This window comes from Acartia tonsa, chromosome 4 (genome assembly GCF_053477335.1).
Source record: "Acartia tonsa isolate MP-2025a chromosome 4, ASM5347733v1, whole genome shotgun sequence".
Classification (NCBI taxonomy): Eukaryota; Metazoa; Arthropoda; class Copepoda; order Calanoida; family Acartiidae; genus Acartia; species Acartia tonsa.
Genome location: NC_137263.1, coordinates 10,366,912 through 10,391,515, shown reverse-complemented (window position 1 = coordinate 10,391,515; position 24,604 = coordinate 10,366,912). Strand labels below are relative to the sequence as shown.

At 35.0% G+C, this 24,604-nt stretch overlaps 5 protein-coding genes across 5 annotated transcripts; 4 read left to right on the top strand and 1 right to left on the bottom strand.

Annotated features, from left to right (window-relative positions):
* Nucleotides 1–1,192: 1,192 nt before the first annotated feature.
* On the top strand, nt 1,193–3,542 carry LOC145316006 (uncharacterized). The gene is made up of 4 exons (XM_080156267.1): nt 1,193–1,384; nt 1,823–2,100; nt 2,431–2,594; nt 3,060–3,542. The coding sequence occupies exons 1-4, from the start codon at nt 1,203–1,205 to the stop codon at nt 3,540–3,542; spliced, it is 1,107 nt and encodes a 368-aa protein (XP_080012393.1). The 5' UTR covers nt 1,193–1,202.
* A 242-nt stretch (nt 3,543–3,784) lies between these two features.
* Nucleotides 3,785–4,585, top strand: LOC145316007 (uncharacterized). Its single transcript, XM_080156268.1, has 2 exons — nt 3,785–4,162; nt 4,453–4,585. Exons 1-2 carry the CDS (start codon nt 3,785–3,787, stop codon nt 4,552–4,554), a joined length of 480 nt encoding a protein of 159 aa, XP_080012394.1. The 3' UTR covers nt 4,555–4,585.
* Nucleotides 4,586–7,744: 3,159 nt separating this feature from the next.
* LOC145316002 (uncharacterized) lies at nt 7,745–11,620 on the bottom strand. The gene is made up of 2 exons (XM_080156262.1): nt 11,359–11,620; nt 7,745–11,065 (listed from the first exon to the last, which is right to left on the bottom strand). Exon 2 carries the CDS (start codon nt 10,713–10,715, stop codon nt 8,124–8,126), a length of 2,592 nt encoding a protein of 863 aa, XP_080012388.1. The 5' UTR covers nt 10,716–11,065; nt 11,359–11,620; the 3' UTR covers nt 7,745–8,123.
* Nucleotides 11,621–11,697: 77 nt separating this feature from the next.
* Nucleotides 11,698–17,519, top strand: LOC145316005 (uncharacterized). Its single transcript, XM_080156266.1, has 8 exons — nt 11,698–12,021; nt 12,377–12,469; nt 13,010–13,517; nt 14,501–14,560; nt 14,881–15,208; nt 15,396–15,482; nt 15,690–15,753; nt 15,976–17,519. Exons 2-8 carry the CDS (start codon nt 12,398–12,400, stop codon nt 17,494–17,496), a joined length of 2,640 nt encoding a protein of 879 aa, XP_080012392.1. The 5' UTR covers nt 11,698–12,021; nt 12,377–12,397; the 3' UTR covers nt 17,497–17,519.
* Nucleotides 17,520–18,738: 1,219 nt separating this feature from the next.
* Nucleotides 18,739–23,766, top strand: LOC145316004 (uncharacterized). Its single transcript, XM_080156265.1, has 5 exons — nt 18,739–19,056; nt 19,177–20,748; nt 21,372–21,616; nt 21,832–22,043; nt 22,507–23,766. Exons 1-5 carry the CDS (start codon nt 18,822–18,824, stop codon nt 22,592–22,594), a joined length of 2,352 nt encoding a protein of 783 aa, XP_080012391.1. The 5' UTR covers nt 18,739–18,821; the 3' UTR covers nt 22,595–23,766.
* The last annotated feature ends 838 nt before the right edge of the window (nt 23,767–24,604 follow it).

Sequence of the window (24,604 nt, the reverse complement as noted above, 5' to 3'; positions counted from 1 at the left end):
TTGTTTATCTTGAGATATTTCTCCTTTATAGTTTGGTTAAAGATTATTTGATGTGAGCTTTCTCACAACCTACACTAAGTGTATGCTTTATAAAAATATTAATCTAGCTTCAATTTATCATAAAATAAACCAGTTGAAATATTATATTTATCCTAATTCTTTATTATATTTGAATAAACTTGTATTGAAGAATGTTATTTTTTTATTATTTCATTAATGACAGTCTCTAACATCTACGGTATTTGAAAGGGTTATAAAAGGATAATTTTCGTTTAGGATAGAGAAGTATTCGAAAAGATGTTAATATTTTAAGGATAATATTTGATTGATCGATTGCATCTACTAAGCCAAACCCAACTATTTCACTGAAAATGTACGAAGTTTCGTGATTTTGTTGAAACCTGTATTTAGTGAAGAATCTCTCTATTATTTACGCTTGTAGGCATGCCGACATTTTCATTGACTTTATTATTTTTATCAAAACTATCATTTCATTACAGTGGTTTTATTATTTATTATAGGATAAAACTCGTCTATAGATTTTAAAATTTGCAAAGATATTAATTTAAATGTATTCTAAGTGATTTTTAGTGAGCTTTGTAACTATTAAAATTAGAAAGTGTTATCAAAGATATTTTAAAAAAATACACAGAAATTATCTCGATGCTTTAAAGTAAAGTATATAACCCAAACAAAAAAAATATTCTTTTATATCGGGTCTTGTTATCAAAAGACGTTAAGAACAAAACGTAGATTATTTTTTTGTGAGTTATTCGTTATGATTAAAATAACCTAAATTGTAGTTATAAAATGAAAACTATAGGAACTAAATATAAAATGTTGAAAACAATCACTCCTTTTACATAAAGTTTGAAGTTAAAAAACTTTCGCACTCATCTATTTTAGGGAAGTTATTAATAAGTCCCAGGTTTTAATTAACCTGCGCATGTATCATTAAATCAATCTAATTCTTGGGTTTTGCGTTATTTATCCTTTTATATCATTTGTATAAGGTTTCCTTTCTGTATTTTATTGACAGGGAGGGATATGCGTCACGTCGGATGCGGACAAAAAAACCTTTAATAAGTTTTAATAATTATTAAGTTTTACTTTTGAAGCTTAAAAATGTAAGTAGTCCTCTCTGCCAAAAAAAAAAACATTTTTTAAGGTGCATCGTTTTTTTTTCAGAAAATAATGTCAAAATGGACGCAGTCGACACGGAGGATTTTGCAAGTCTAGATGATATCAACCCAACTCTGCACGAGATGGCTGATCCTCCCGTACTCACACACACATTCCCAGATGCCGCCAAGTCCATACCGGACAGTTTGGATGAGATAACACAGTCGTTAAAGCTGCTGGATAAAAAGAATGATGAAGCTAGGCACGTATACTTAATTAACCTTCAAGTAATATTAAGATTTTAAAATGTTACCTAATGAAAATGATACTTGATTGGAAGTAATTTAATATATATACGAGTAAATGGTTAAATACAACTGTAACATTACTAATATCCATAATCAGCTTTTTTTGATTGGTTTTGTTCATTGTTTACTAATGTATGGTACGAAAGCAGTAAAAGTGTATGATTGTATTACAAGAGATTATAAATTTTGTCTACAATCGGAAAAAAAATTTTATTCGTACAACCAATGTAGGCAAGTCAATTACAAAACTCTTTCTTTCGAAGGCATAACAAAAGAGTATATAAGAAAAATGTACCTAGACAATGTATATATTTAAGATAGGTTTGATTTGTAATAAAAAACAAAATAAACTTAAAAATTTACAACATATAGTAATTAAGTATCTTGTACAGAGACTGTGAAACTGAGGCTGACCTGGACAAATCCCTGTCCACCATCACCATGGCCTTGCTACAGGACACCTCCAGTAGGTCCTCCAGCTCAGACGAGGACGATATTAATGATATTAGTTTTAATGAGGTCATCGGTGCGGATGGAACCTCGGCCCCGGTCACCATGGGCAGTGAAAGTCCTTTAAAAAGCTTGGCTGTCCCCGAAGATATTGAAAGTGTACATCCTCCCTCGATTCCAGCTCAAAACTTTACAGATGCACCTTTAGACAGTTTTCTAGGTATTGAAAATTAAACATGCATAGCTATTATATAACTAGATTATGTTTCAAATTATTTAATTGCTACTAGTTTAGGTCATTTCCTTATACCTTTCGTCGTCGCAGTCGTCTTTAATCTCAAATTTTACCCTAAAATATTATACTTTTTTTTCCATTAAAAATTTTTTTCAGCTTATATTTACTGCGCTCGCTACTTTGCTAGTAACTTTTTTAATCAAAAAAGCTTCCAATCTTTGTTTATCAGAAGCTTTACATTAATCTAAGAGATTACCTAGATATTAAACTTTTTCTTTGCATGATTTAAAAAAAAATAGAAATTATTTTTTTTAGATGTAACCGAAGCTCCTCCAGTAATGGTTGAAGAGGATAACTGTGATGAACCTAAGGACATTGAAATAGATTATGACGACACGGCGGAAGCTGAATCAGCTGAATCATCTCTGCAATGTCTCATCAAGAAATGTGGTGTTCTACTGCCAAATTTTACTTATGAGGAATGAATTCATGATTTAATTGAATGATTTAAGACTTAAAGCTATTAACTATACTATTTATAGCCGAAATAGTCTTACACTGAATTTTTACTCTTGAGAAATATTTCATATTTTTTTTTTTTTTTTAATTTTTCACCAGGTATAGGGTGTTCTAAGGTGAAAATCTGTCAATATAAAAAATACAAATTTGAAAAATTCCCATTCTTTAATTTAATACTAGCGGCAACGCTCTTAGCATCTTGGGGTTCTGTATTCGAAGGGGGCAGAGAGGGGCTAATAAATAGCTTATGACAATCTTAAATCATTAGTAAATTAGCCTAGAACCATATAGGACCTATGTCACGTGAAGCTTAACTAAAATGGAGATCCCAATCGGTTTAGGAGTTATCAAACTATTAAGCTATAGACATAAATACCTTTCTACATTATACAATATGTTAAAACTAATGAATTCATGTTTACCAGAATAAGCACACAAATAAAGCTGGAAGATTTTCAATATCAAAACTGTCTCAAAGTCACCCGGAATTTTTTAACAAGAACAAGAAAAAGAAAAAGAATGGAAACAATTTTGTATCTAAATCAATGGGGGGTGGTTTTAGCGCTAAGATAAAAGCACCTGCCGCTGCTAAATCTCCAACAGCTGCTAAATCGTTGACCGCTGCCAAATCCCCGGCCAAAAAATCCCAGGAAACCAAGGGTGGAAAGAAAAAGGGAAAGACAAATGACGTTAAAAAAGAAGAGAAAGAAAGTGAACCAATTGAGACGCCTAAACTTACAGAAGTTACCATCCGGGATTTACAAGTGTCTGTAGAAAGGAGAGTTTTTAATTTTATTCATTTAATAAAAAATATTTATAACATTAATACCAAAAACCTTTCATTTTTCATTCATCATTTTCTAGGTTTGAAAAAAATATCTAAAAATAGGTATATCTCAACTTCTTAAGTTGGTAATAAATTGAAAACTCTATTTAATTCAGATTGCATAAAAATATCGTATCTTTTAAACACAAGCAATACCTCGACTTCTTAGAATATCAGAAAAAGAAAAGTGAAGGGGACACAGTAGCCCCAGGAACTCCTAAGCAGCAAAAAGGAAAAGGACAAACCAAGACTAAAGAGACACCCAAGTCCAGCCTTAAAGTAGAAGAAACTAAGCAGACAAATAGCAAGGGAAAATCCAAACTAATGGAGAAATATAAAGATCTTCTTTCATCTGATAGCAGTGGTACAGATGATGAAGCGCCAACTAATACCAAACCTCCACCTGCTAAAGCTAAAGTTAACAAGAATGAACCTAAAGAAGTACAGAAAGCTGCCACAACTGCATCAACTGAAAGGAATGGTAAAAAAGAATCTAGAAGTAGAAGTACTTCATCTACAAAGGATATAAAGTCTGATGTTAAAATTGCGGCACAATCTCGTAGCAGATCAAATTCAACTGATGTCAAGTCCATAAAAAGTCCGGCTAGTAAAAGAAGAGATAGTCGCAAGTCATCGAGCGAAAGTGTTGGAGATAAGAAAGTTTTCCAGAATCCTTTGTGGCAAAATCAAGAAGAAAAGAAGGTACCTATGGTTTTTATTTTATTTACTGGTATTGTTCATCTACAGCTTATCCTGATTTCTGTTATAAAAAAGAGTTGCTTTCCATAAAAAAAAGTGAGGAGGATCAGATTTACATAAAGATCTTGTAATTCCAAAATTTGAATTTTTTGCTTATGTTTTTAAAAAAATATACTACGTTATCTTAAAGACATTCCAAGTCAGATTCTCAAAAAATGGAAATTTATTCCCTAAAATATTCAACTTAAACTACACTCATCATATTTTGGTAACTTTTATTTTTTATTTTTAAGGACGAACAGCATAGCGAAGATGTCAGAGAAAAAGATAAAGAAAAACTTGTTGAAATGTTATTTTCCCTAATCAAGGGATCTAAGGAAAGTTTCATATTTTAAACCTGGGATAATGGAGGTTATTGAAACAATTTTAATTAAGTTTTCTTTTTTGAAAAAAGATTAAATTACATAGGTAAATTAAGGGGGGCGGAAGTTTGTATGTACACTTATAGGAAATAGAATTTTAGTAAACAGTTTTGCCCTGGACGTTTAGGCTTGTTGTTATAGTTATCAATCTAATTCTTTTTGTAAAATCTCTTATATGATTGGATCTACCAATAAAACTTTTAAAATTGAATTTGAGCAATTTCCTTCAAGTGGCTAGTGGGGCAAAACACCACCCAAACACTAAAATTATAAGTTCTGAGCTTAATTTTAAAGATATCGAGCTGATTTTTGTAATAGAACCCTTTTTAACATAAATGAGTTCATTAGTTACCACATATTTCATTTTTGCACTTTACTTCTAGGGGCTTGTAAGCTCAAAACTTATAAATTTTTGTATTTGGGGGGGGGGGGGGTGTTTTACCCCAAAAGCCCCCAGAAGGATATTGCGTAAATGAAATCTGTAGTTACTAGGTACTTGTTTCAGTCATGTGAAAATAGTTTCAAATACAAAAAAATCAGCTCGATATCTTTAAAAATAAGTTCAGTACTTAAAATTTTAGAGTTTTGGAGGGTGTTTTACCCCACAAGCCCCGAGAAGTGCCAAAATTCAGTTTTTAAGTTTTATAGGTAGATCCAATCATATGAGACATTTTACTAAAAGAATTGGATTGATAACTATAAAAGCAAGCCCAAACGTACAGGGCAAATTTTTTTACTAAAGTTTCATTTTCTATAAGTGTACAAACTTCCGCCCTTGTCTCAACCATGACACTTTGGTTGAGCTTGACTTCCGAATTAGTGGGAAGTTCACGAGATCAGTTGGCGAACATACAAACCCCCAATACCAGGAACCATCAAGTTTCAACAGCAGGTTTGAATATAGATTTATTGATGAAATTATTTCAAAGACCTGAAATTACAATATCAATTAGTTCATAATTCCAGTTATTTATAACCACGTAATCTTATTTGCTTTTTAAAAATCATTTTTCTCTACGGTAAAAATCTTTGGAAACTTTGGCTTTAAAGGAAAATTATTTGGTTTAATAAATCATTGTTAAATGCAAAAATAAAGGCACATAAAAATTACTAAAACATATATTAATCATAATTAAGTTTCATGCTTAGCTGGCTAAAGCCTTTTTAAAACTACATATAATCGTCCTATACACCATACTTCCCAATAAAATTAACAAATTCTACCTGAAGCTCTTATGGTTTCAAATCCCTGGTATACTAGGGTCGTTCACACACTATGAGACCAATGATAGGCCCAATTTTGTTCTCCGAAATCTTCACACCCTCATGTCTCATTCAAAAGTGAAAAACGTGGGCGCATATAAACAATCCTTGCTGCGTCACTTTATGAAGGGAGAGTCAAAAAAGACGACATTTGCGCTTAATTCTAGGATTAATGATAAGGAATTAATTTCGTACTTGATAAACACAAAGCTTCCTCGAAAAGAGGTTAAGACACACCCCCCGTTTGAAAGTCAAATTAACTTCCTTAACGAGATTCAAGGTTTTTTTTGCGCTGAGCACTAGCAACATTTCTCACTAAACTCAACTCACCATAATCACATGAGAATGGCCACATCCCGAAAACGTGACAATTTTGCTCCTAACTAAATGAAACCCCGTGAAATGCATACACAATATTATACTCCTCACTAGGACTCATAATACCTCACATTTTAGGATAGAAGGATGGGATTGGTTTGTACCATACAACATTCCATGCACATGACAATCACAAGATCACATACACAAATCCTAAAATAGATAATCCTATTAATCATGATGTTGTAAATATAACAACTATACTAATAATAATCATTTCATAATCAATAGGTAATAAATCATTATTAATAAATCAATAAGTACCTACGAAATCAGGTTGAAATGTAAATGTAAACAATAATGGTAAAAATAAAACGAAATAAATCTTAGACAAGAAAATTAAGATTTATAGGTACTTAAAACTAAATTTGTTAAGCATTAAAAAGAGTAGTAAGAAAAAATTTTTCAAAATCCTTGGGCAGAAAGTTTTTCAAACCTAATGAATAAGAACTGTAATATCTTAATCAACAATAAAACTTTTTAATACTTAAGAATAGCAAAATAATAATATCTTTGTTAGAATTTTCATCGGAATTATAAAAAATACCAATTTTTCTTTGTAAAAAAATATGAGACTTTAAATATGAATTTTCAATCATTCCTTGATCTGAATAAAAATGTTTTGCTTGATTGAAATTCATATATAATTTTAAAAAAAATCTGCTAAAAAAAATACTTGATTTTTTTCTTAGAATAAATACCGAATCACGCAACCTCAACACATTTATTCTTTTTGTTAAACTTTTCAGGTAAGTTTTAAAATGAATTGTACTTTTGAAAAGAAATTAAACTCAATAAAATTAAATTTGAGCATATGAAATAGAATAAAATTTTATCGCATTTCATTTGATTCTTATTTTAGGCATAAAAATAGGCATATGAAAATGTAGCTTTTTACTAAAAAAAATGTTCTTAGTTTTCATAAAATAAGAATCAATTATTAATCATAATCTTTAATAACCGCTTTTATTTTAATATCTGCGATAAAAATGAAGGAAAGGTTAATTTAAAATATGCATAGTTTATCTTAAATTAATTCTGTGATATTCATATAAATAATAATCAATAATTTAATAATATCATACATCGTGTTCATTATTATAAATGCTTATCTCATAGAAAATAGAGTTTATATTTAAACATGAACGAAAATATATGTACCTAGGAAATAATTGCTATAAATACTTCTCAAGGTTTAAAATTGCCTTGTCCGAAATCGCTAGGTACATATATTACTACGAATCTCTGCTCTCGGAATGAAGAAAAAATCTTTACGCGTGGATTGTTAGGAATCCTTGCCTCCGGAGTGAAAGAAAAAACTTTATTTGCTTACAAATTAAAACAAATATCTTGATTTTTTGCGATAATCTTTTTAAAATAATAATAAGAAATATTTTAAACATTATCATAATAATTTTACATGTTGTGTTCTTTACTTTAATGCATTATCTCATACGAGAATCTGAGAATAAACATTTTTTAAGCAAACGTGAACCATGAAAAAAAATACATCGAAAAATAATTCTTAAAAATCTATTTTTCTCAATCTAAAAAAAATCTGCAAAATCACTTTGTAGTTAATACACACAGACTTTTGCTTTTCAAAATCATACTTAAGAAACAAAATCTTTTAAAATCTGCTTTAAAAGTCTAAACAATTTTGTAGAATTTTTGTGCTTAAATATGAACAATAAAATTAGTTGAATAATGAATACTTATTCTTTGCAGAACCTTTTTAGGTTCCCTTCACAACTTAATATACAACTTGTAATATTTTTTCTTTAAAGATCATTTTCACATAAATAGTTTATGTTGTAGATTAGATATGTGTGGTTTGAAATTTTTCAATGACTTTCTGGCGGCAACACCCGCCATATTTCCACCCGCCATTTGCAGGCCTCTTACCCTGTGTCGGGCGGCAAGGTTGGCAGCAGCCAAGTCGATTCTTGATTCATGACAACACCAGGGCAAGTAATAAAAGTGTGACTGTCATAAAACTTAGAATCATCTACTGGCTTTTGTCCGGCCGGAACCGAAACTCCCGTCGGCTCTTGTCCGGCCAGAACCGAATTTCTTATTGGCTCTTGCCCAGCTGGAACCGAAACTCCCGTCGGCTCTTGTCCAGCTGGAACCAAAACTCTGATCGGCTCTTGTCCAGCCGGAACCGAAACTCCCGTCGGCTCTTGTCCGGCTGGAACCGAATCCTTCAGCGGCTCAATACCCGCCGTAACAATATTCTCAACGGCTACAGTATCGTTACCAATATCATCAGGAATAACTGCAGCACAACTAACATCATTATCAACAGCTACGGCAGTACCAACCGGCTCATTATCAACAGCTACGGCAGTACCAACCGGCTCATTATCAACAGCTACGGCAGTACCAACCGGCTCATTATCAACAGCTACGGCAGTACCAACCGGCTCATTATCAACAGCTACGGCAGTACCAACCGGCTCATTATCAACAGCTACGGCAGCTTTATATGCAGATTTCTGCTGACCAGCTCCATAGTCAGCACTTGTACAGATAAAACCACTACCAAAAATGGTTCGCCACAACATAGACTGGCCCACTTTCTGGTAGGTTGATGGAAACACGTCAGGATGTGTATTTCCAATGATGATATCTAAGCCTCCACTAATATATGTAAATCTTTCTGGGGGCATCTTAAATATTTCGGCGGCGGTTTCCGGATGGACCGAGCGCATCTCGTTGCCACCTCCGAGGTTAGGCATAACAGCTGCCTCAAATTCTCTCAAGTTACCATCCCTGTCCTTCAGATAGAACACCACATTGCGGCAGGATGATTCACTACCGTCAGCAACAGAAATGTTTGTATATCTGCCGGTAGATTTCAGCTTCAACTTGTGGGACATCTTCTCAGATATAAGTGGTAGACTCGCACCAGAATCAAACATGACGGCGGCATGGCAGGCGCCGCCGCCAGGTGCTACAACTGGAACTATTTGCAGCAGGAAGGTACAGGTGCTAGGCGCAGAACTTGATTTGTAGACTGTATTCACACTAGCACTAGCCTCATGCAACATACGACTATGATAACCGTCGCAATTATTGGTGCCACAGACACCAAGCTTATCCGATTTATTACAATTGTCAGCAGCATGACCATCACACAAGCAGAGTTCACACAACTTATTCTGCTGGACAACTTTTTTTCGGTCAACAACATCCATCTTCTTAAATGTGGGACAACGGAAAATAGGATGTTTATCCTCGCAATTTTCAACAGGACATGCACTGTTCCACTTGGAAGCCTTGTCCTTTCCAGCCTTTCCATTCTCATTGTCACTGCGGCCAGACACTTGCGCGGCGGCAGCTCTATCACGATTTCTCTTGCCGGCGCCATTGTCATAGGACATATCACCGGCCAACATGGCACCCCTGGTCCTCTCCAGCAGTTCTACAATCTTCTGGATGTTTGGTTGGTTCATGCTACCTAGCTCCATCATAATTTTGTCTCTCAAATTTTCAGGGCACTTGTCTTTAAAAATATGAATAAGAGTTAGGTGATTGTAATCCTTAGCTGCAGAACCAACGATGGCTTCTACCTCCTGCATCATGCTCTTGAAGGTAGCAATTGCGCTAACCATGTCCACAGGTTTATCCACAGGTTTCATCTTGTTCAACTTAGTTAAAATCCTCATGAACCGGCGAGTGTTTGATAAAAACATCTGATCAAGAAACGCCCATTGTTCATTATGATCTCTAATCGCTGACACTTGCTTGCGTAGTTCCGGGTTGGTTATCACCTTCTCCATACACAACATCAGACTTAACCTCTGGTCAGCAAATCCATAACCAGAACATAGATCTTTAAAGACCTGTTTAAAGTTTGGGTAATCCGTGTCAGTACCGTCGAACGACGGCAACAAACTGTTGTCCCAGCGCCCATACTGCGGGTTGGAACTCCGAATATCCACGGCAGACATACTTCTGGAGAGCATGGCAGGTGTCCCACTCTCATCCAGGTTAGATGAACGACGTTCCATCTCTCTAAGCCTTCGGTACATATCACGTACTTCTTGGCGCAACTCCACGGAAATTTTAAGCACTCCCATGTCCATCTTCACCTTCTCAATGACGTCGAGGTTCCTGGCGACAGTGCTTGACCTCGCGTCGTCTGAATCATTGTCAAGCCAGTACAGAATTTTTGTACACTGCTCCAACGACGCATAAACTTTATCTGCAACAGATTTCTGCTCACTAGCTTCATCCAAATCACGCTTGAACTCGCGCAGCTCACTAGTATCCACGGCAGGTTTTAGACTTTTTACTAGGTCAGATTGGTCCTTGACCTCACTAAAAATGTCACGAATTGATTTTAAATTCACATTTTCACATGAACTAAAACTTTGGCAGGCTTTTAGATTTTCATAAAACACTTTTATCTGTTCGTCAAACACCTCTAGCCTTTCATTGCCAATAGCGATAGCTCGCTCAATTTTCTGCTTTTTAGTGAGCACCATATTGATTCACTAGGTAATTATTTCACAGAAAAATTGTCAATGTTTTTTCCATCAATACACTATATGCTATTGATTTATTGAAGAATGCTAACGCCTATTCTTCAGAACCATTTGAAATTGCTTGTGCAGCGCCTTCAACCATCATTCATTTGAAATTCGCTTGTGCAGCTCCATCAAACTTTAAGACTTTGAAATTGTCTCAACCATGACACTTTGGTTGAGCTTGACTTCCGAATTAGTGGGAAGTTCACGAGATCAGTTGGCGAACATACAAACCCCCAATACCAGGAACCATCAAGTTTCAACAGCAGGTTTGAATATAGATTTATTGATGAAATTATTTCAAAGACCTGAAATTACAATATCAATTAGTTCATAATTCCAGTTATTTATAACCACGTAATCTTATTTGCTTTTTAAAAATCATTTTTCTCTACGGTAAAAATCTTTGGAAACTTTGGCTTTAAAGGAAAATTATTTGGTTTAATAAATCATTGTTAAATGCAAAAATAAAGGCACATAAAAATTACTAAAACATATATTAATCATAATTAAGTTTCATGCTTAGCTGGCTAAAGCCTTTTTAAAACTACATATAATCGTCCTATACACCATACTTCCCAATAAAATTAACAAATTCTACCTGAAGCTCTTATGGTTTCAAATCCCTGGTATACTAGGGTCGTTCACACACTATGAGACCAATGATAGGCCCAATTTTGTTCTCCGAAATCTTCACACCCTCATGTCTCATTCAAAAGTGAAAAACGTGGGCGCATATAAACAATCCATGCTGCGTCACTTTATGAAGGGAGAGTCAAAAAAGACGACATTTGCGCTTAATTCTAGGATTAATGATAAGGAATTAATTTCGTACTTGATAAACACAAAGCTTCCTCGAAAAGAGGTTAAGACAGCCCTCCATATGATATTTTAATAAAATAAATGCCCAAAAATAATATATGGATCTTTGCTAAAGGCTTCTGTTGCAACAAATGATATTAAAACAGAAACACCCGCCGAACCCACCGTTAAAAGTACACCAGCTGAGAAACCTAAATCAGTGCCAACTAAAGCAGCTCTAAAAGAGACCCCTTGTCTCCCTAGTCAAGATAGTCAAGACTTGTCAAGCAAAGATGATGCAACTCCATCTGTCAGTGACTGTGATAACTCTAAAGAAAATGACAATGTAGATAAGGTTAATGATAAGGATAAGAAGAAAGATATTAGTGGTGATATCTTTGATCAGCTTTTGTCAGGAGAAAAATCAACGACTGAAAAAGAAAGTACTGCGGAAAATCAAGAGGTAAATAAATTATTAAATATAAACATTCTTAATAAAGTGTTATAATTTTTTAATTAAATACTTTCAAATTTCTACTCCTAGAATATAGAATATTATCTCTACCACCATTTTTTACATTAATATTATAATACACTTACCTAGATTTTTTAACTTTACAAATGTTATTTAAACTCTTGTGCAATTTCAACGAAACTTGCAACGCAACATCCATTTGATTACATAGAAAAGCTTAGAGTTGAGTATATTTAAGTTGAATTATAGGTACCTAGGTATTACTTTGAAATGATCTGTGCTGGAACTAAAGTTTTTTTCAATTTTTGTATTTAAATTATTTATTTATAAATATTTTTTATAGGATTCAAACCAAATTACCAGCATGCAAGTTGATTCAGACCAAGATGATATTGGTGGCCTTGACAATACTGACTCACACTCTATACATGATCAGGTAGTTTTTTCCTTCACAAACAGGGATTGTTTACAAATACTACTTGTAAAAGGTTCTTAAGAACATTTTATTGTTAGGACATTGCATCCTATTTTTTTTTTGATAAAATAAAAAAAAACCTGTAAATTAAGACAAGTAGGTAAGTAGTTAATTTGGATGCTTATTTACATAGGTATTAAACTTAGGTTGTCTTAAAATTCTTATATTTGAGAGAAAATATAAATATTTGTGTAACAAGTTGCTTCGAACCCTCCCCCCCCCCCCCCTCCCTATGCCTCTAGGGGCTAAGTCACATTAGATGAGAAATCAAGGAACGTTTCACCACTTGTTGTATAGTTGCTACCTACAGTTTTTATCTTTTTACATTTTTTCTTTTTTGGAGGGAGGTTGGCCTGTGGAGATTTAAAACAGCCGCAGGACCCGTATCAATATTCCTTGAAGGGCAGATACCAATAGGTTCATCTGTTACCGAGATATTAGGCTTCGGACAGACTGACAAACATCGTTCTACTTTGATTTACATAAATATTGTTGTTACAGGACGAGGAACCTGAAATATCTGTTGCTCCACAAAGCCCGCCAAAAGCTACATCAATAAATAAATCAGATCTAATAACTCGCCAGAAATCATTGCCATCGGATATATTTAAAGTAAACGATGACATGAAGCTGCTCCATGACCTTATCCAACAATTTGTCTGGCAGAAGAGAATCAAACCTGATACCTTGGGGGATTTAGAAGATCTTGTCGCAACAGCTATGGAGAATGTCAATAACATGCAACCCGATCGAACGCGTGACAAAGATGATGGTAAATTTTTAACAGAACATAAAATACTACGGTCTGTACGGGTAAACGTCAGTCATGCGCACAAACTAAACAAATATCGCGAGCTTTACGAATCTGCCATGAAAACCTATAATATGGAGGAATTAAGAGAGAAGAATATTTTGTATTGGAGGACAGAAAAGATGTTTGAACATGCAAATGAATGTCTAAAAGAAGTTAAAGAGAAGCACACAAGAGCAAGGTCTTCCAGCAGTTCAGGTATAATTAATTTTTTTAGTAGCACAGCTACTCTTTTTTAAGAGTATGTCCGTCGGTCCGTTTGTAATAAAAGTAGGTTGTGTCTGTCCCATGGTCCGTCACAATCAAATCATCAATATTACTGACTACAGTCACTACTTACATTTAGTTTTTACACAATCCCTTTTCTACTAGAAAACGTACAATGCACTCACGCGTTCACAAGCTTTTAGCAATTAAAGCATTTTTTTTTCATTATTGTATATCTTAATGGTTTTTATTGTTGTTTTTCTATAAAGCAAGAAGATAAATAAAGTTTCAATGAACTACTTATATTAACCAAAATATCTTATGATCCTTTATTGGAAACTAGCGGCTACGCCCTCCAGGGGCACTTGAGGAGTGGGGAGATGAATTCGATATCCCAATATTTTTTATTTTAGATATAAAGAGAAAAAGTTAAACGTTTTTTTTGTGGGGGTGGGTTTTTTTTCCAGGGGCGATTATTCTTGGGAGGGTGGTGGAAACCTCCACCAAAATAGTTATAAACCTTCTCAGAACCTATGAGAAGCTACCCTGTAAAGCAGAACCATATCGGTTCAGCGATTAGCTAGATCCTGCGGTACAAATAGATAGACATACTGATAATCTTCATGTTTATTAAAAGGACTAGCGGCTACGCCCCCTAGAGGCCTCTAGTGGCACTTTAAATGTTGCGTTCAAGTCTCTCATGTATTTAAAAAAAAAAAAAAATATTTTTTTGTGATTTCTCTTGGGAGGGTGGTGGTACCCTCCCCCAAAATAAGTTTAAACCTTCCCGGGACCTATGAGAATCTACCCTGTTAAGGAGAACTCGATCGGTTCAGCGATTAGCAAGATCCTTCTGTACAAACAGACAGACACACAGACAGACAGGCAGGCAGGCACACAGACAAACACACATCCTGTTACTTTATCATAAGGATATATGTGATATTTACCTTTCAACAACTCTATTTTTTTAGACGAAAGTCCTGTTAGAGAAAGGTTATCTAGTCCAAATCCAGTTGCAAGGAAACGAAAAGGTATTTTAGTCTTTATATGAATCTAATATTTTTATTTGATGAACGTTCATAAATATTAGCATTACTAGGCACCTTAGGGAAGGGGGGGGGGCTTTCAAAGGAGAAAGTTATTGAAAATTTGGGAGTGGGGTAATTTTTTTCTAGGAGTGATTCCTCTTGGGAATCACTTGTAGAATACTTGTAACACTTTTCTGGACCTATAGGAACTTTACATTGAAGGATAACCATATCGAATCCGCGATCAGCTAGTTTCTTCGCTGCACACATAAAAAAAGAGAGGCTTCCTTTTATTGTTATATAAGATCAACCCTATTGTTTAGGTCAAATAGAATCAGACTCTGAAGATGAAACCTCATCAACCCGGGACAAATCAAAAGCAGACAGAGATTCATCCAGCCACAGTCAGAAAGACAAACACAGTGATAAAAATGATCGTCATAAAGACAAGCGCAGCAAGGATAGTCATGACAGATCCAGAGAAAGGTCACGTGACAGACAGGATAAGCAGGGGGATAAATCTTCCAGGACACCCCAGATCCAGCGGGCAAGGGATGAGAATAGAAAGCCCAGAGATCCTAACAAGTTTGTTATTCCCAAGAAGGATAAAAGCCAAGAATCTTCGACGAAGCCGACTCCAACGAATATGAGGTAAGCGTGTTTCAGCAAATTAAGCTTGTTAATAGAAATTAAATACCTAAAGAAAATATGACGCTGGCTTATCTCATAAGTTGTGGAGTGGGTTAATTTTATTTCAATCAGGAAGGGTATTTATAGGGTCTTTACCTGTATGTCCGGGATTGTTTTTAGCAGTTTATATTTATTTTTATGCTTACAGGTCCATTCTTGAGGAGGGTCTAAAGAAAGCTTCCCCAGGAGGTTCTAACCAGAAACACAATCAAAACAGATACAACAATCAAAGCAGGTTTGTTCGATTACCTTTTTTTATATGTTGTATACCTATATTTTTGTACATAATATAGAATAGAAGTAAAACAGTGGAAATTTATAATTGAAATAATGGCATTGAGAAAACGCTAGTGATTAATTTTGGTTATAACGTTTTGAATTGTCTGTTTTGTAATTATTACAAACGTTATAAAATTGAGAATCAAGCTAATTTTAAATTAAGGTACCAAGATTGGAAGAAAGAAAAGAGAATTAAAGAAGCAAAGAAAATAGTAGATTTGAAAAAGGTAAAGAAATGTTTTTTTTTTAAGTTTTTGTGTATTTTTATTAAAAGTATTTATTTAATTTACCTTACCAGTTGGAAACTGGTACCCAGAAGTTTTGGTTTCGTCCTGTGGTATAGTAAGAATGTATGGTATAAAAAGTCACTTATTTTTAGCCTTAAATCTTTTATACACTGAAAATAAGATAGAAAACATTATATTTTAAAAATATTTTTCGTATTCTAGATTGAAGTGAATTGCGCAAATGCTCCCAACTTGGATTCAATTCTCAGCTCTATGGATCAGATCACCAAAAAGCCGGAGAAGAAACCAGAAACTGATAAAAAGGAGGACAAAAAAGATGGAGGGAAGCCAGGACCAAGCCAGGAAGAGCTCAGACGAGCACGTATGGAGGAGGAGGAGCAGCGGGCCAAAGAGAAGGCAGAGCGTGAACAAGAACGTTTACGTCACCAAGAGCTGCGCCATGCAGAGGTTGTCAATAATAGACTTACTGAAAACAGAGACGTTGATTTGGTGTCGGACGAATGGGGCCAGCCGAAACCAACCATCCCAGGAAAAATGGCAAGTTTCTCCATAGCAAAACCCAACCTAAAGCCACCAATTTTAGCACCATCAGTTGATGATTATGATGAACCTGCTCAGGATGATTATCTAGATAATAATGATGATGATGACGACGACGATGATTTCGACCTCCCTGCTCCAGTAGCCGCTCTTCCTTCTGCAGAGGACGAGCTTAAAGTTTCTCAGAAGATAGCTCAGGCACAACCTGAGCCATTACAAGAGGAAATAGAAGATAACTTTGATGATTACGGAGGAGGAGGAGATGACGCACCTGACAATTATTCTGATGATGATTTAGATAACATGGATCAAACTCAATCAAAAACACGGGATGAAAAATTGAATTCAAAAGAAAGGCCAGTTAAGGAAAAAAATGAAATTCGCAGTCGAACGCCAAGTCCGTTTTTGAGCACAAATCGTTATTACCCAGAATTTTATGCCAAAAAAGCAGAAGAAGAAAGGGCTGAGAAAGAAAAGGCAAAACAAACCAAATTGTCAAAATCAAGTCCGAAGAATGATAGCAATGATTCAGCAGAACATGAAAAAGAAGATACATCCAGTAAACATACCTCAGTTAAGCAACAACAATCAGAAGAATCCAATAAGAGAGATAGTAGAATTGATAACATTAAATTTTCCACTGATATTGACGAGCGGATAGCAAGATATTTCAGAGAACGTCGGTCAAAGAAGGAGAAAAAGCACAAGAAAAGTATTATTAAAGATTTTGAAATTGATCCTAATAGCTCGTTTCTTGATGCAGCTGCTAATAAAAGTGAGAATGCGATATCTCGCCTGACCGGTGACGGTTTAGGATTATTTATTAACAAAGTCATAACAAGCTTAAGTAAATCCAAATCAAGCCCAGATCCAAGCAGTGTACCCAAGCCGTGTCCACCTCCAGCACAATCCTCAGAATCGCCAAGCAAAATCCCTCTTCCAGTTGCAGTGCCTCAGCCTGTACCACCCCCACAACCATTTACGGGGTTAACGCCACAACCAGTTCCTCATCCGTCCGCGCCAAGACTGGGTATTTTACCTGCGCCTCCTCCCCCACCCCTACCTCCACCACCGCCTCCGCCAATAGAGGAAGGCGAGAAATTGCCTGTTGAGCTAGAGCCTGGCGAATTACCTGACTCGCCTCATCATTCACTTCTCTCTCAATCAGCTGAAGGAACATAAAATTTTTCACTCTTTTGTATTGTCTAAACAAAAAGGGCCCTTTAATTAAATATCTTTGGTAATCTTATTCATAAACAAATGGGAAAAGTCAAAGTTTAATTCCGCGTTGTGGAGCCGGGGGCCGTGGAGTTGCAATATTTTGCTAAAGCCGTTATTTTCGTTCAAAAGCGGCTCCGGCTCCGGGTTAGCTTAAAAAAAGAGATTTTTACTAGTTATAATTTGGTAACTCTGTTGTGTCGTGTGTAAATGCCCCTTTTAAGTTTTTCAAGTTCATTTATATCAAAAATTGAACTTTTAAAACCTTCAAAAGTTAAAAATACACTTGGCAAAAAAATATGTTGAGTTTTTCTTGATTTTAGGGTGGACCCTGAGCCGCACCAAAATCAAACGCTGGTTTAAAGGGGGGGGGGGGGGTTAATGCAACCATCTCGTAATTAATGATTAAATGGCACTTAAAATTCGAATTTCGATCTGAAATTTTTCATGAGTAATCCTTGGTAGGTCTATTTTCCCTAAATCAAACAAAAAGTTGGAAAAGTAACGGCTGGCGGCTCAGCCGTTTTTGCCTATTTTCAGGGCAAATTCATCATTAATTACATAGAAATCAACTTTTTAAAACATATTAATTTTTGGTTTAAGTCATGTTAAATGATAGCAATACCCACTATTTTAATATCTAGTACCAACAGCTACCGGCTAGAACCGTTTGATAAGGTTATTGAGCGATAAAAAGTATTATGTGGATATAGGTTTCGTGACTAATTTCTCTTAAGATAGCCTAAAAATGGCAAAACGGCTGAGCCGCCAGCCGTTAGCCGTTACAATTCCAACTTTTTGTTCGATTTAGGGTAAATAGACCTACCAAGGATTATTCATGCAAAATTTCAGATCGAAATTCGATTTCTAAGTGCCATTTAATCATTGATTAAATCGTTGCATTAAAAACCCCTCCCTTTATTAGGTAATGATTTTTTCAAATCAATGTACTGAACTTATTAAGTAATGGAACAAACGCTACCGTCGTTTTTTTTTTTTTGTCATTTATCGCCACAATAAACCAGTAAAAATCAATTAAGATTTTCCCTTGATAACTACGCGTTATATTTCAAATTGACGAATTCAGTTAGAAATATAAAAAATGGTGACATCGGTCGTTCCAACGCCGTTATCTTCCCAGTTTTTAATAAACCAATGATATTCAATAAGGTAAAAGATGTTTACAAATAATGATAAGATAAGTGAAAAATTTATGGCTTATCTTAGATGATGATGACACCGCTAGTAACAGCACAATTAATTTCAAAGATGCGGATATTGATGACTCAATGATTCTTGAAATAGTAGCAGAGCTGGATGATACTTTGGAAGAAGAGGAACAGCTTGCCAAGGCCAAGGAGAAGCTAGCCAAGCGACTGCTCAAGAAAAAAGCGCAAAGTTTCCAAAAGATGATCAAATCCAAGCCAAGTCTTCAACCACCAGTTGATGTTGAGCCGCCTAAACCTGATATTGATAGGCGGCAGAGTGTTCGCAAACAAATGATGAACCAATTACCATATCCAGGTGCGTAATATTTTTGTTTCTCTGAAAATGTATGGAGTCGATGTAATTTATCGTCATCGTTATATCCCCGACTTTGTTTCCTTATATTAAAGCGAAATTAATGATATAAAACTATTTTAGATGATTTGGATCCATTCCAAGATAACGTGGTGCAGCCTCCCCCTCCACCCCCAGGACACAGACCCAACGCTATCCCCCCTCTTATGCCACCTTCTGTTAATTCATCACATGGGACTGAATCTTCTAGAGGAACTGAGTGGAACGAGAACTCGAAATTTGAAGCCAGCGGTAGAACTCCATTTTCTGATGAAAACCTGGGCGAGGAAGCGATCAATGACTTTGCTTCTGATTGGGGAGTTGACACTGGTGATAGTTACAACAATGAATCAAATGATTATGATAGGGATGGTCATAAGGAGGAGTATAGTAGTGCTTTAACTAAACTTCGTGGACAAAGAATTATGCCTGGCGGTCCAATTGACGGACATAAACCTTCTTCAATGCTATCGGCGCTCGAAAAATTAAGAAATTTTAATAAAAGAGGCTTTAATGATACAGCATCTCCGTTTGGAAATAAACGGTTTAAGTTCGGAAATCAAGATGGTCCGTGGTTTGGCTCTCGTGATAACTCTGGCTATGATGAAATGTCTAAGAACGAACAGGATGATATTAACAGTACCTTAAACCTGCCATTTAGGAAAAACAATGAAGAAACCTTTTTTAACCAGGCTATTCAAAATAACAGATGGAACTCAAATAATCTTGATCATGGCGTTCAAAATAATTTTAACCGATTTGATCGAACAACACCTGACAATCGGTCGATGGGTCCTGGTGGTTTTGATAGAACAACTCCAGAAGATAGATTTATGGGTCCAGGTGGCCTCGATAGAACAACCCCTGAAGGTCGATTTATGGGTCCTGGTGGCTTCAATAGAACTAATCCTGATGGTCGATTTATGGGTCCAGGTGGCGTCGATAGAACAACTAATGAAGGTCGATTTATGGGTCCTGAAGGCCACGGTAGAACAACTTCTGAAGGTCGTTTTATGGGTCCTGGTGGTTTTGATAGAACTACTCCTGAAGGGCGATTTATGGGTCCTGGTGGTTTTGATAGAACTATTCCTGAAGGGCGATTTATGGGTCCTGGTGGTTTTGATAGAACTACTCCTGAAGGCCGATTTATGGGCCCCGTAACCAATTTATCTGAGAATGACAATAACATGATGAATCAGCTGGAACCTGGAGAAGAGAGAGACGAGCCTGTAAACTATAAGGATGTTCCTGATAAGGACCTGCTGCCTATCTTGTTGAAGCGCAACATAACGACCGAGTGTGAACGATTGTACCTGGAAAATCTGGTGCAACAGTGGATAGGTATAGTTTCCACAGATTATGACAACCTTGCTGATCAGTTCAAGCGTAACCTGGCCGATAGAAGGGCGGACAGAAATCGTCGCCTGGATAGCCTAGTCGATCTTGGAACCCTATACGCTGATTTTAGACTCAACATGAAAGTGTACGATCTAACGTCAGGAGAGGAGAAATCTGTGTTTTCAAGTTTCAAAACTGATGGAATTATGATGTTTAAATGTGAGATTTGTTCCATCACTGTGAATTCAAAGAAAAACTTGGAGACTCATTTTATGGGGAAAAAACATGGAAACAAATTGTCAGAGTATTCTATCGTAGGTATGTGTAATTTTTTTTGCATCTAATTAAAACCTGGTATTATTTGTCTGTCTATGAGTTCAAGTATTTAATATTTCTTCATAATTATATTTTTGGTTTAAAGCAATTATGATTTGTCAATTTAAATTGTAAATAACACAAGATTTTTAAAAAACAACATAATAGTTATTTCTTTCATCGTATTATAAACGGCTTTCCGCGGATATAGAATGTACAATTATGAGATTAAAACCAGTTTTTTTAGCCCCGTGGTGCCGAAAGCTGGATATAATACGATGCTAGACATAGTTTTTTCGTATGGATGAGAACCGGTTCCTCTCCACCGGATTCGAATAAATACGAGAATAGTTATTTCTTGCATCGTATAATAAACGGCTTTCCGCAGTTATAGAAAGTACAATTATGAGATTAAAACTAGTTTTTTTAGCCCCGAGGTGCCGGAGGCACCGGCTAAAAAAACTGGTTTTAATCTTATGATTGTACATTTCTATATTCGTAGAAAGCTGGATATAATACGATGCTAGACATAGTTTTTTCGTATGGATGAGAACCGGTTCCTCTCCACCGGATTCGAATGAATACGAGAAAATAATTTCTATGCTTCAAAATTAATTTTGATTAAGAGGGTTCAACTGATCCTGTAGAAGAGAAGAAGACAAGCTTGCTGGATATGCACGAGACAAGTGTTCTCTCCCAGCTCCTGGAGAAGTACAGGGCCGCGGCTCTGGTGGGTCTAGAGTTTGCTGTTGAGGTCTGGTGGCAGGGAGAGAGGGATCCTAGACATCATTGTTTGTTGTGTAACTTTCAGTGCGGCATTATGGAGTTCATGTTTCATTTACTATCTGCTCAACACAGGCTTAATTATATGGTAAGATCCTCTAATTGGTTCATATTATTTGGATTATTATAATAACGTTTTCTTATTCGTTGGCTTAACAACTTTTGGGACTTTAGTAAATTTTGATTGGATGGTTAATTAAGTTAAGTGTCCGAACGTTTCAACCAATAATTTTTTTCTACAGAAGGGGTAATCTTGTGTATAATCATTGGGATGTACATAAATTTATTGGCTTTTGTTTGCAGGAACGATTCTTTCCGATTGCCCACGCAAAGTTCAACCGGGTAATGAACCGTGGCTTCTGGGAGCAGAGCACATACGACGGCCTCGACTTTGTCATTAGCAGGATTGAGTTCAAGTTTAAGAGGATGAAACCTCTGGTGTCCGACAATGGAGAGGACTTCATGGAGAATAATTCTGCCTTCTACAAGGCTGCGGAGTCCGTTCAACATGCCAGGTAGAAACATTTAACTCTTTTATACAACATATTAGGTACAAAACATTTTGTATAAGAAAAAAAATATTTCATGGTTTTCAACAAATTATTCCTTAAAAACCGGTTTTTCCAGAGCACCTTTTAAAAATGACCAATTAAAAGGTGAGAAAGGTTAAAAAGTTTAAAGTCAGTTGGAACATTTTACCACGTAGCTTCTGTACTATATGTACTGAATGGTTCTTTTATTTCCAAAAACTAGAGTTTTGGATAAGCTTTGGAAGCACTTTGGAAAAACCGGTTTTTAAGGCATAATTTCTTTGAAACCCATAAATTTTTTTCCTATACAAAATGTTTAATAATATGTTATATAAATGATTTACATATTAACTGTTTTTTGGACCTTATTTGAGCATTTACTTTATTTCAGTAATATATGATCATGCTGTATTATTTATATTAATCAAAACTATTTTTTTTCTTTCAGAGAATGTCCGTCGTTGAATTTTGCCAACATTGCGGATCCATTCAAAAATTATATTCACAGGTTACCAAGAGCTGTGATACGATCATAATTATCATTATTAATATGTTAAATCTGTGTTATTCTTTATTTACATGTTTCTATTTTCTCCTCTAGATTATTATAAGAAATTGTGCATAATGTAAAAATGCTCCAAAATTTACAGACATTTTTTATTTAAACACAAATTTTGTCTTGCGTTTTTGTTGCGTGATTGTTTGGATATATTACTAGAATTAACCTAAATTTAATTAAAATGCAACAACCAAGTCAGCAGTTAATATTATGTTCACGATTTTAGCCATATAGCATTTTTAAAACTGGAATAAATAACTTAAACAATCCTTAATACTTTTTATCAGGCCTTAGTTTAGCTTAGTTTGGAATAGAATTATAATAATGGATTTAGAATATACGTGAATATTTATTACAGGGGTAAAATTGTTGGCAATTTAGGTTGCTAACATGGACTTCATTTATTGGCCAGTTTTTTTTATCTAGTAGAAGGGGATGGGGTTGAAGGGGTGGGGCAATTGTTATTTTAGCCAGCTACAAGTTTCACTTTATTTGACTACATGATAGTCTGGTATAAGATCCAAGTAATGATAAATCCATTATTAAAGTTGATTTACAAATGGACAACGGGCGATTAATTTGTCTTGCTTAATTGCAATTCTTCTAAATTAGATTATGCCTTTGGAAGCTTATATTGAGAGGTATAAGGATGCTTCTTTTATCACCACACATTTTTATATTCCTTTTTACATACCCAATTTTTTGTCAAATATATCTTATTCTAGAAAACTCTAAAATCAGCGGTAGTTGGAGTAATGTTTGGAGTAGTTTTGCTTCAATTTAATGCGCAGAGTGTTAGCAAGGTAAATCTGGAATTAGTTTCTGGAGATGACTGGTTCTTATTTTTATTATTCTACTTTTAATTTGTATTAACTCCAATAATATATCGCAAAAATTTTTGTTCCTTTTTAATTTTTTAAGGTTTGCATTTAACAAGAAAATTCAGTGATTTTTTATGTTTTTTTTTATGAAGAGCTTTGTTATATTATCTCCAATACGAATAATGGCTAAAAATAAGCCTTACATTAGTTTTAGTCTTGTATGCAATATTTAGATATAATTGTTGATTATTATTTAACAACTTTTGAAAAGTTATGTTATTGTAAAATTTTTGATTCTAAAATTTGTATATCAATAAATAAAAAGAAATTGATATGTTTTTATTTCTTTCTAGAGGATTTTTAAAGTCCGGTTAAAAGTTGGATAAACGTAAACTATTAATGTAAGGTCAGGTCATGATTTTGAATTCATGGTACGCAAAAACACTTTAAAAAATAATTAAATCTTGGTAGTTCAGTACCTAGTGTAGAGGTTTCAGGTAAAATAAGGATGTCAATCCCAAATGTTCCGTTTAACTTAAACCATTAAATCTTGTAGATCAAGATCCCTTATCTGTGAATGGGAAGTGAAGGAAACTCTGACCAATTATTAGTCAATAACTTGGTCACGTTTTGTTGTTGAAAGGCAGGGATATACACATAATCAATGTAAAAAGCCAACAACCAAAATAATTCAAAAATATTTGGTAAATTCAGCTGAATTGGGGGTTGCTTTATCGTAGTAAGACAATCTTTTTATCTGCCCCTGAATATTATTTTACATCTATTGAACTTGTTGGCTATGCCTTATTCCTGGCTATAAACAGTTGAATTTTTTAGAATACAACTATGCTTGAAAAAATTCGTTGTCCAACAGTTACGTCAGCTTACGTTAAAAGTTAAAGAGAAATCTATGTATTCTAAAATTACCTTATTAAGCTGGACGGATTAATGTGTCTGATTGTCCATCTAGGGTATTATATCTATTTAATAAACCAATGAATTTATAAACCGACGTAATGGCCTTTCAAAACTTTGGATAGAATGTACAAACTGAGTGATATTGGCCTTGTTGGTTAGTCCTTCTTTGGAAGAGGTATGGATAGGTCATCATAGGACCTGTTCTTCACCACAGGATGACAGTGCAGCAATTACTGAGATAATTTGCA

Bases quoted from the DNA above. Each gene is read 5' to 3' on its own strand.
- LOC145316004 (XM_080156265.1), top strand. From the start codon at position 18,822: ATGATTCTTGAAATAGTAGCAGAGCTGGATGATACTTTGGAAGAAGAG. The intron at 20,749-21,371 runs GTATGTGTAATT...ATTTTGATTAAG, and splicing joins GTCAGAGTATTCTATCGTAG to AGGGTTCAACTGATCCTGTA. The intron at 22,044-22,506 runs GTAGAAACATTT...TTTTTCTTTCAG, and splicing joins GAGTCCGTTCAACATGCCAG to AGAATGTCCGTCGTTGAATT.
- LOC145316007 (XM_080156268.1), top strand. From the start codon at position 3,785: ATGGAGAAATATAAAGATCTTCTTTCATCTGATAGCAGTGGTACAGAT. The intron at 4,163-4,452 runs GTACCTATGGTT...TTTATTTTTAAG, and splicing joins AAAATCAAGAAGAAAAGAAG to GACGAACAGCATAGCGAAGA.
- LOC145316005 (XM_080156266.1), top strand. From the start codon at position 12,398: ATGCAAGTTGATTCAGACCAAGATGATATTGGTGGCCTTGACAATACT. The intron at 12,470-13,009 runs GTAGTTTTTTCC...TTGTTGTTACAG, and splicing joins CACACTCTATACATGATCAG to GACGAGGAACCTGAAATATC. The intron at 15,754-15,975 runs GTAAAGAAATGT...TTCGTATTCTAG, and splicing joins AAATAGTAGATTTGAAAAAG to ATTGAAGTGAATTGCGCAAA.
- LOC145316002 (XM_080156262.1), bottom strand. From the start codon at position 10,715: ATGGTGCTCACTAAAAAGCAGAAAATTGAGCGAGCTATCGCTATTGGC.
- LOC145316006 (XM_080156267.1), top strand. From the start codon at position 1,203: ATGGACGCAGTCGACACGGAGGATTTTGCAAGTCTAGATGATATCAAC. The intron at 1,385-1,822 runs GCACGTATACTT...TATCTTGTACAG, and splicing joins AAAAAGAATGATGAAGCTAG to AGACTGTGAAACTGAGGCTG. The intron at 2,101-2,430 runs GTATTGAAAATT...TATTTTTTTTAG, and splicing joins ACCTTTAGACAGTTTTCTAG to ATGTAACCGAAGCTCCTCCA.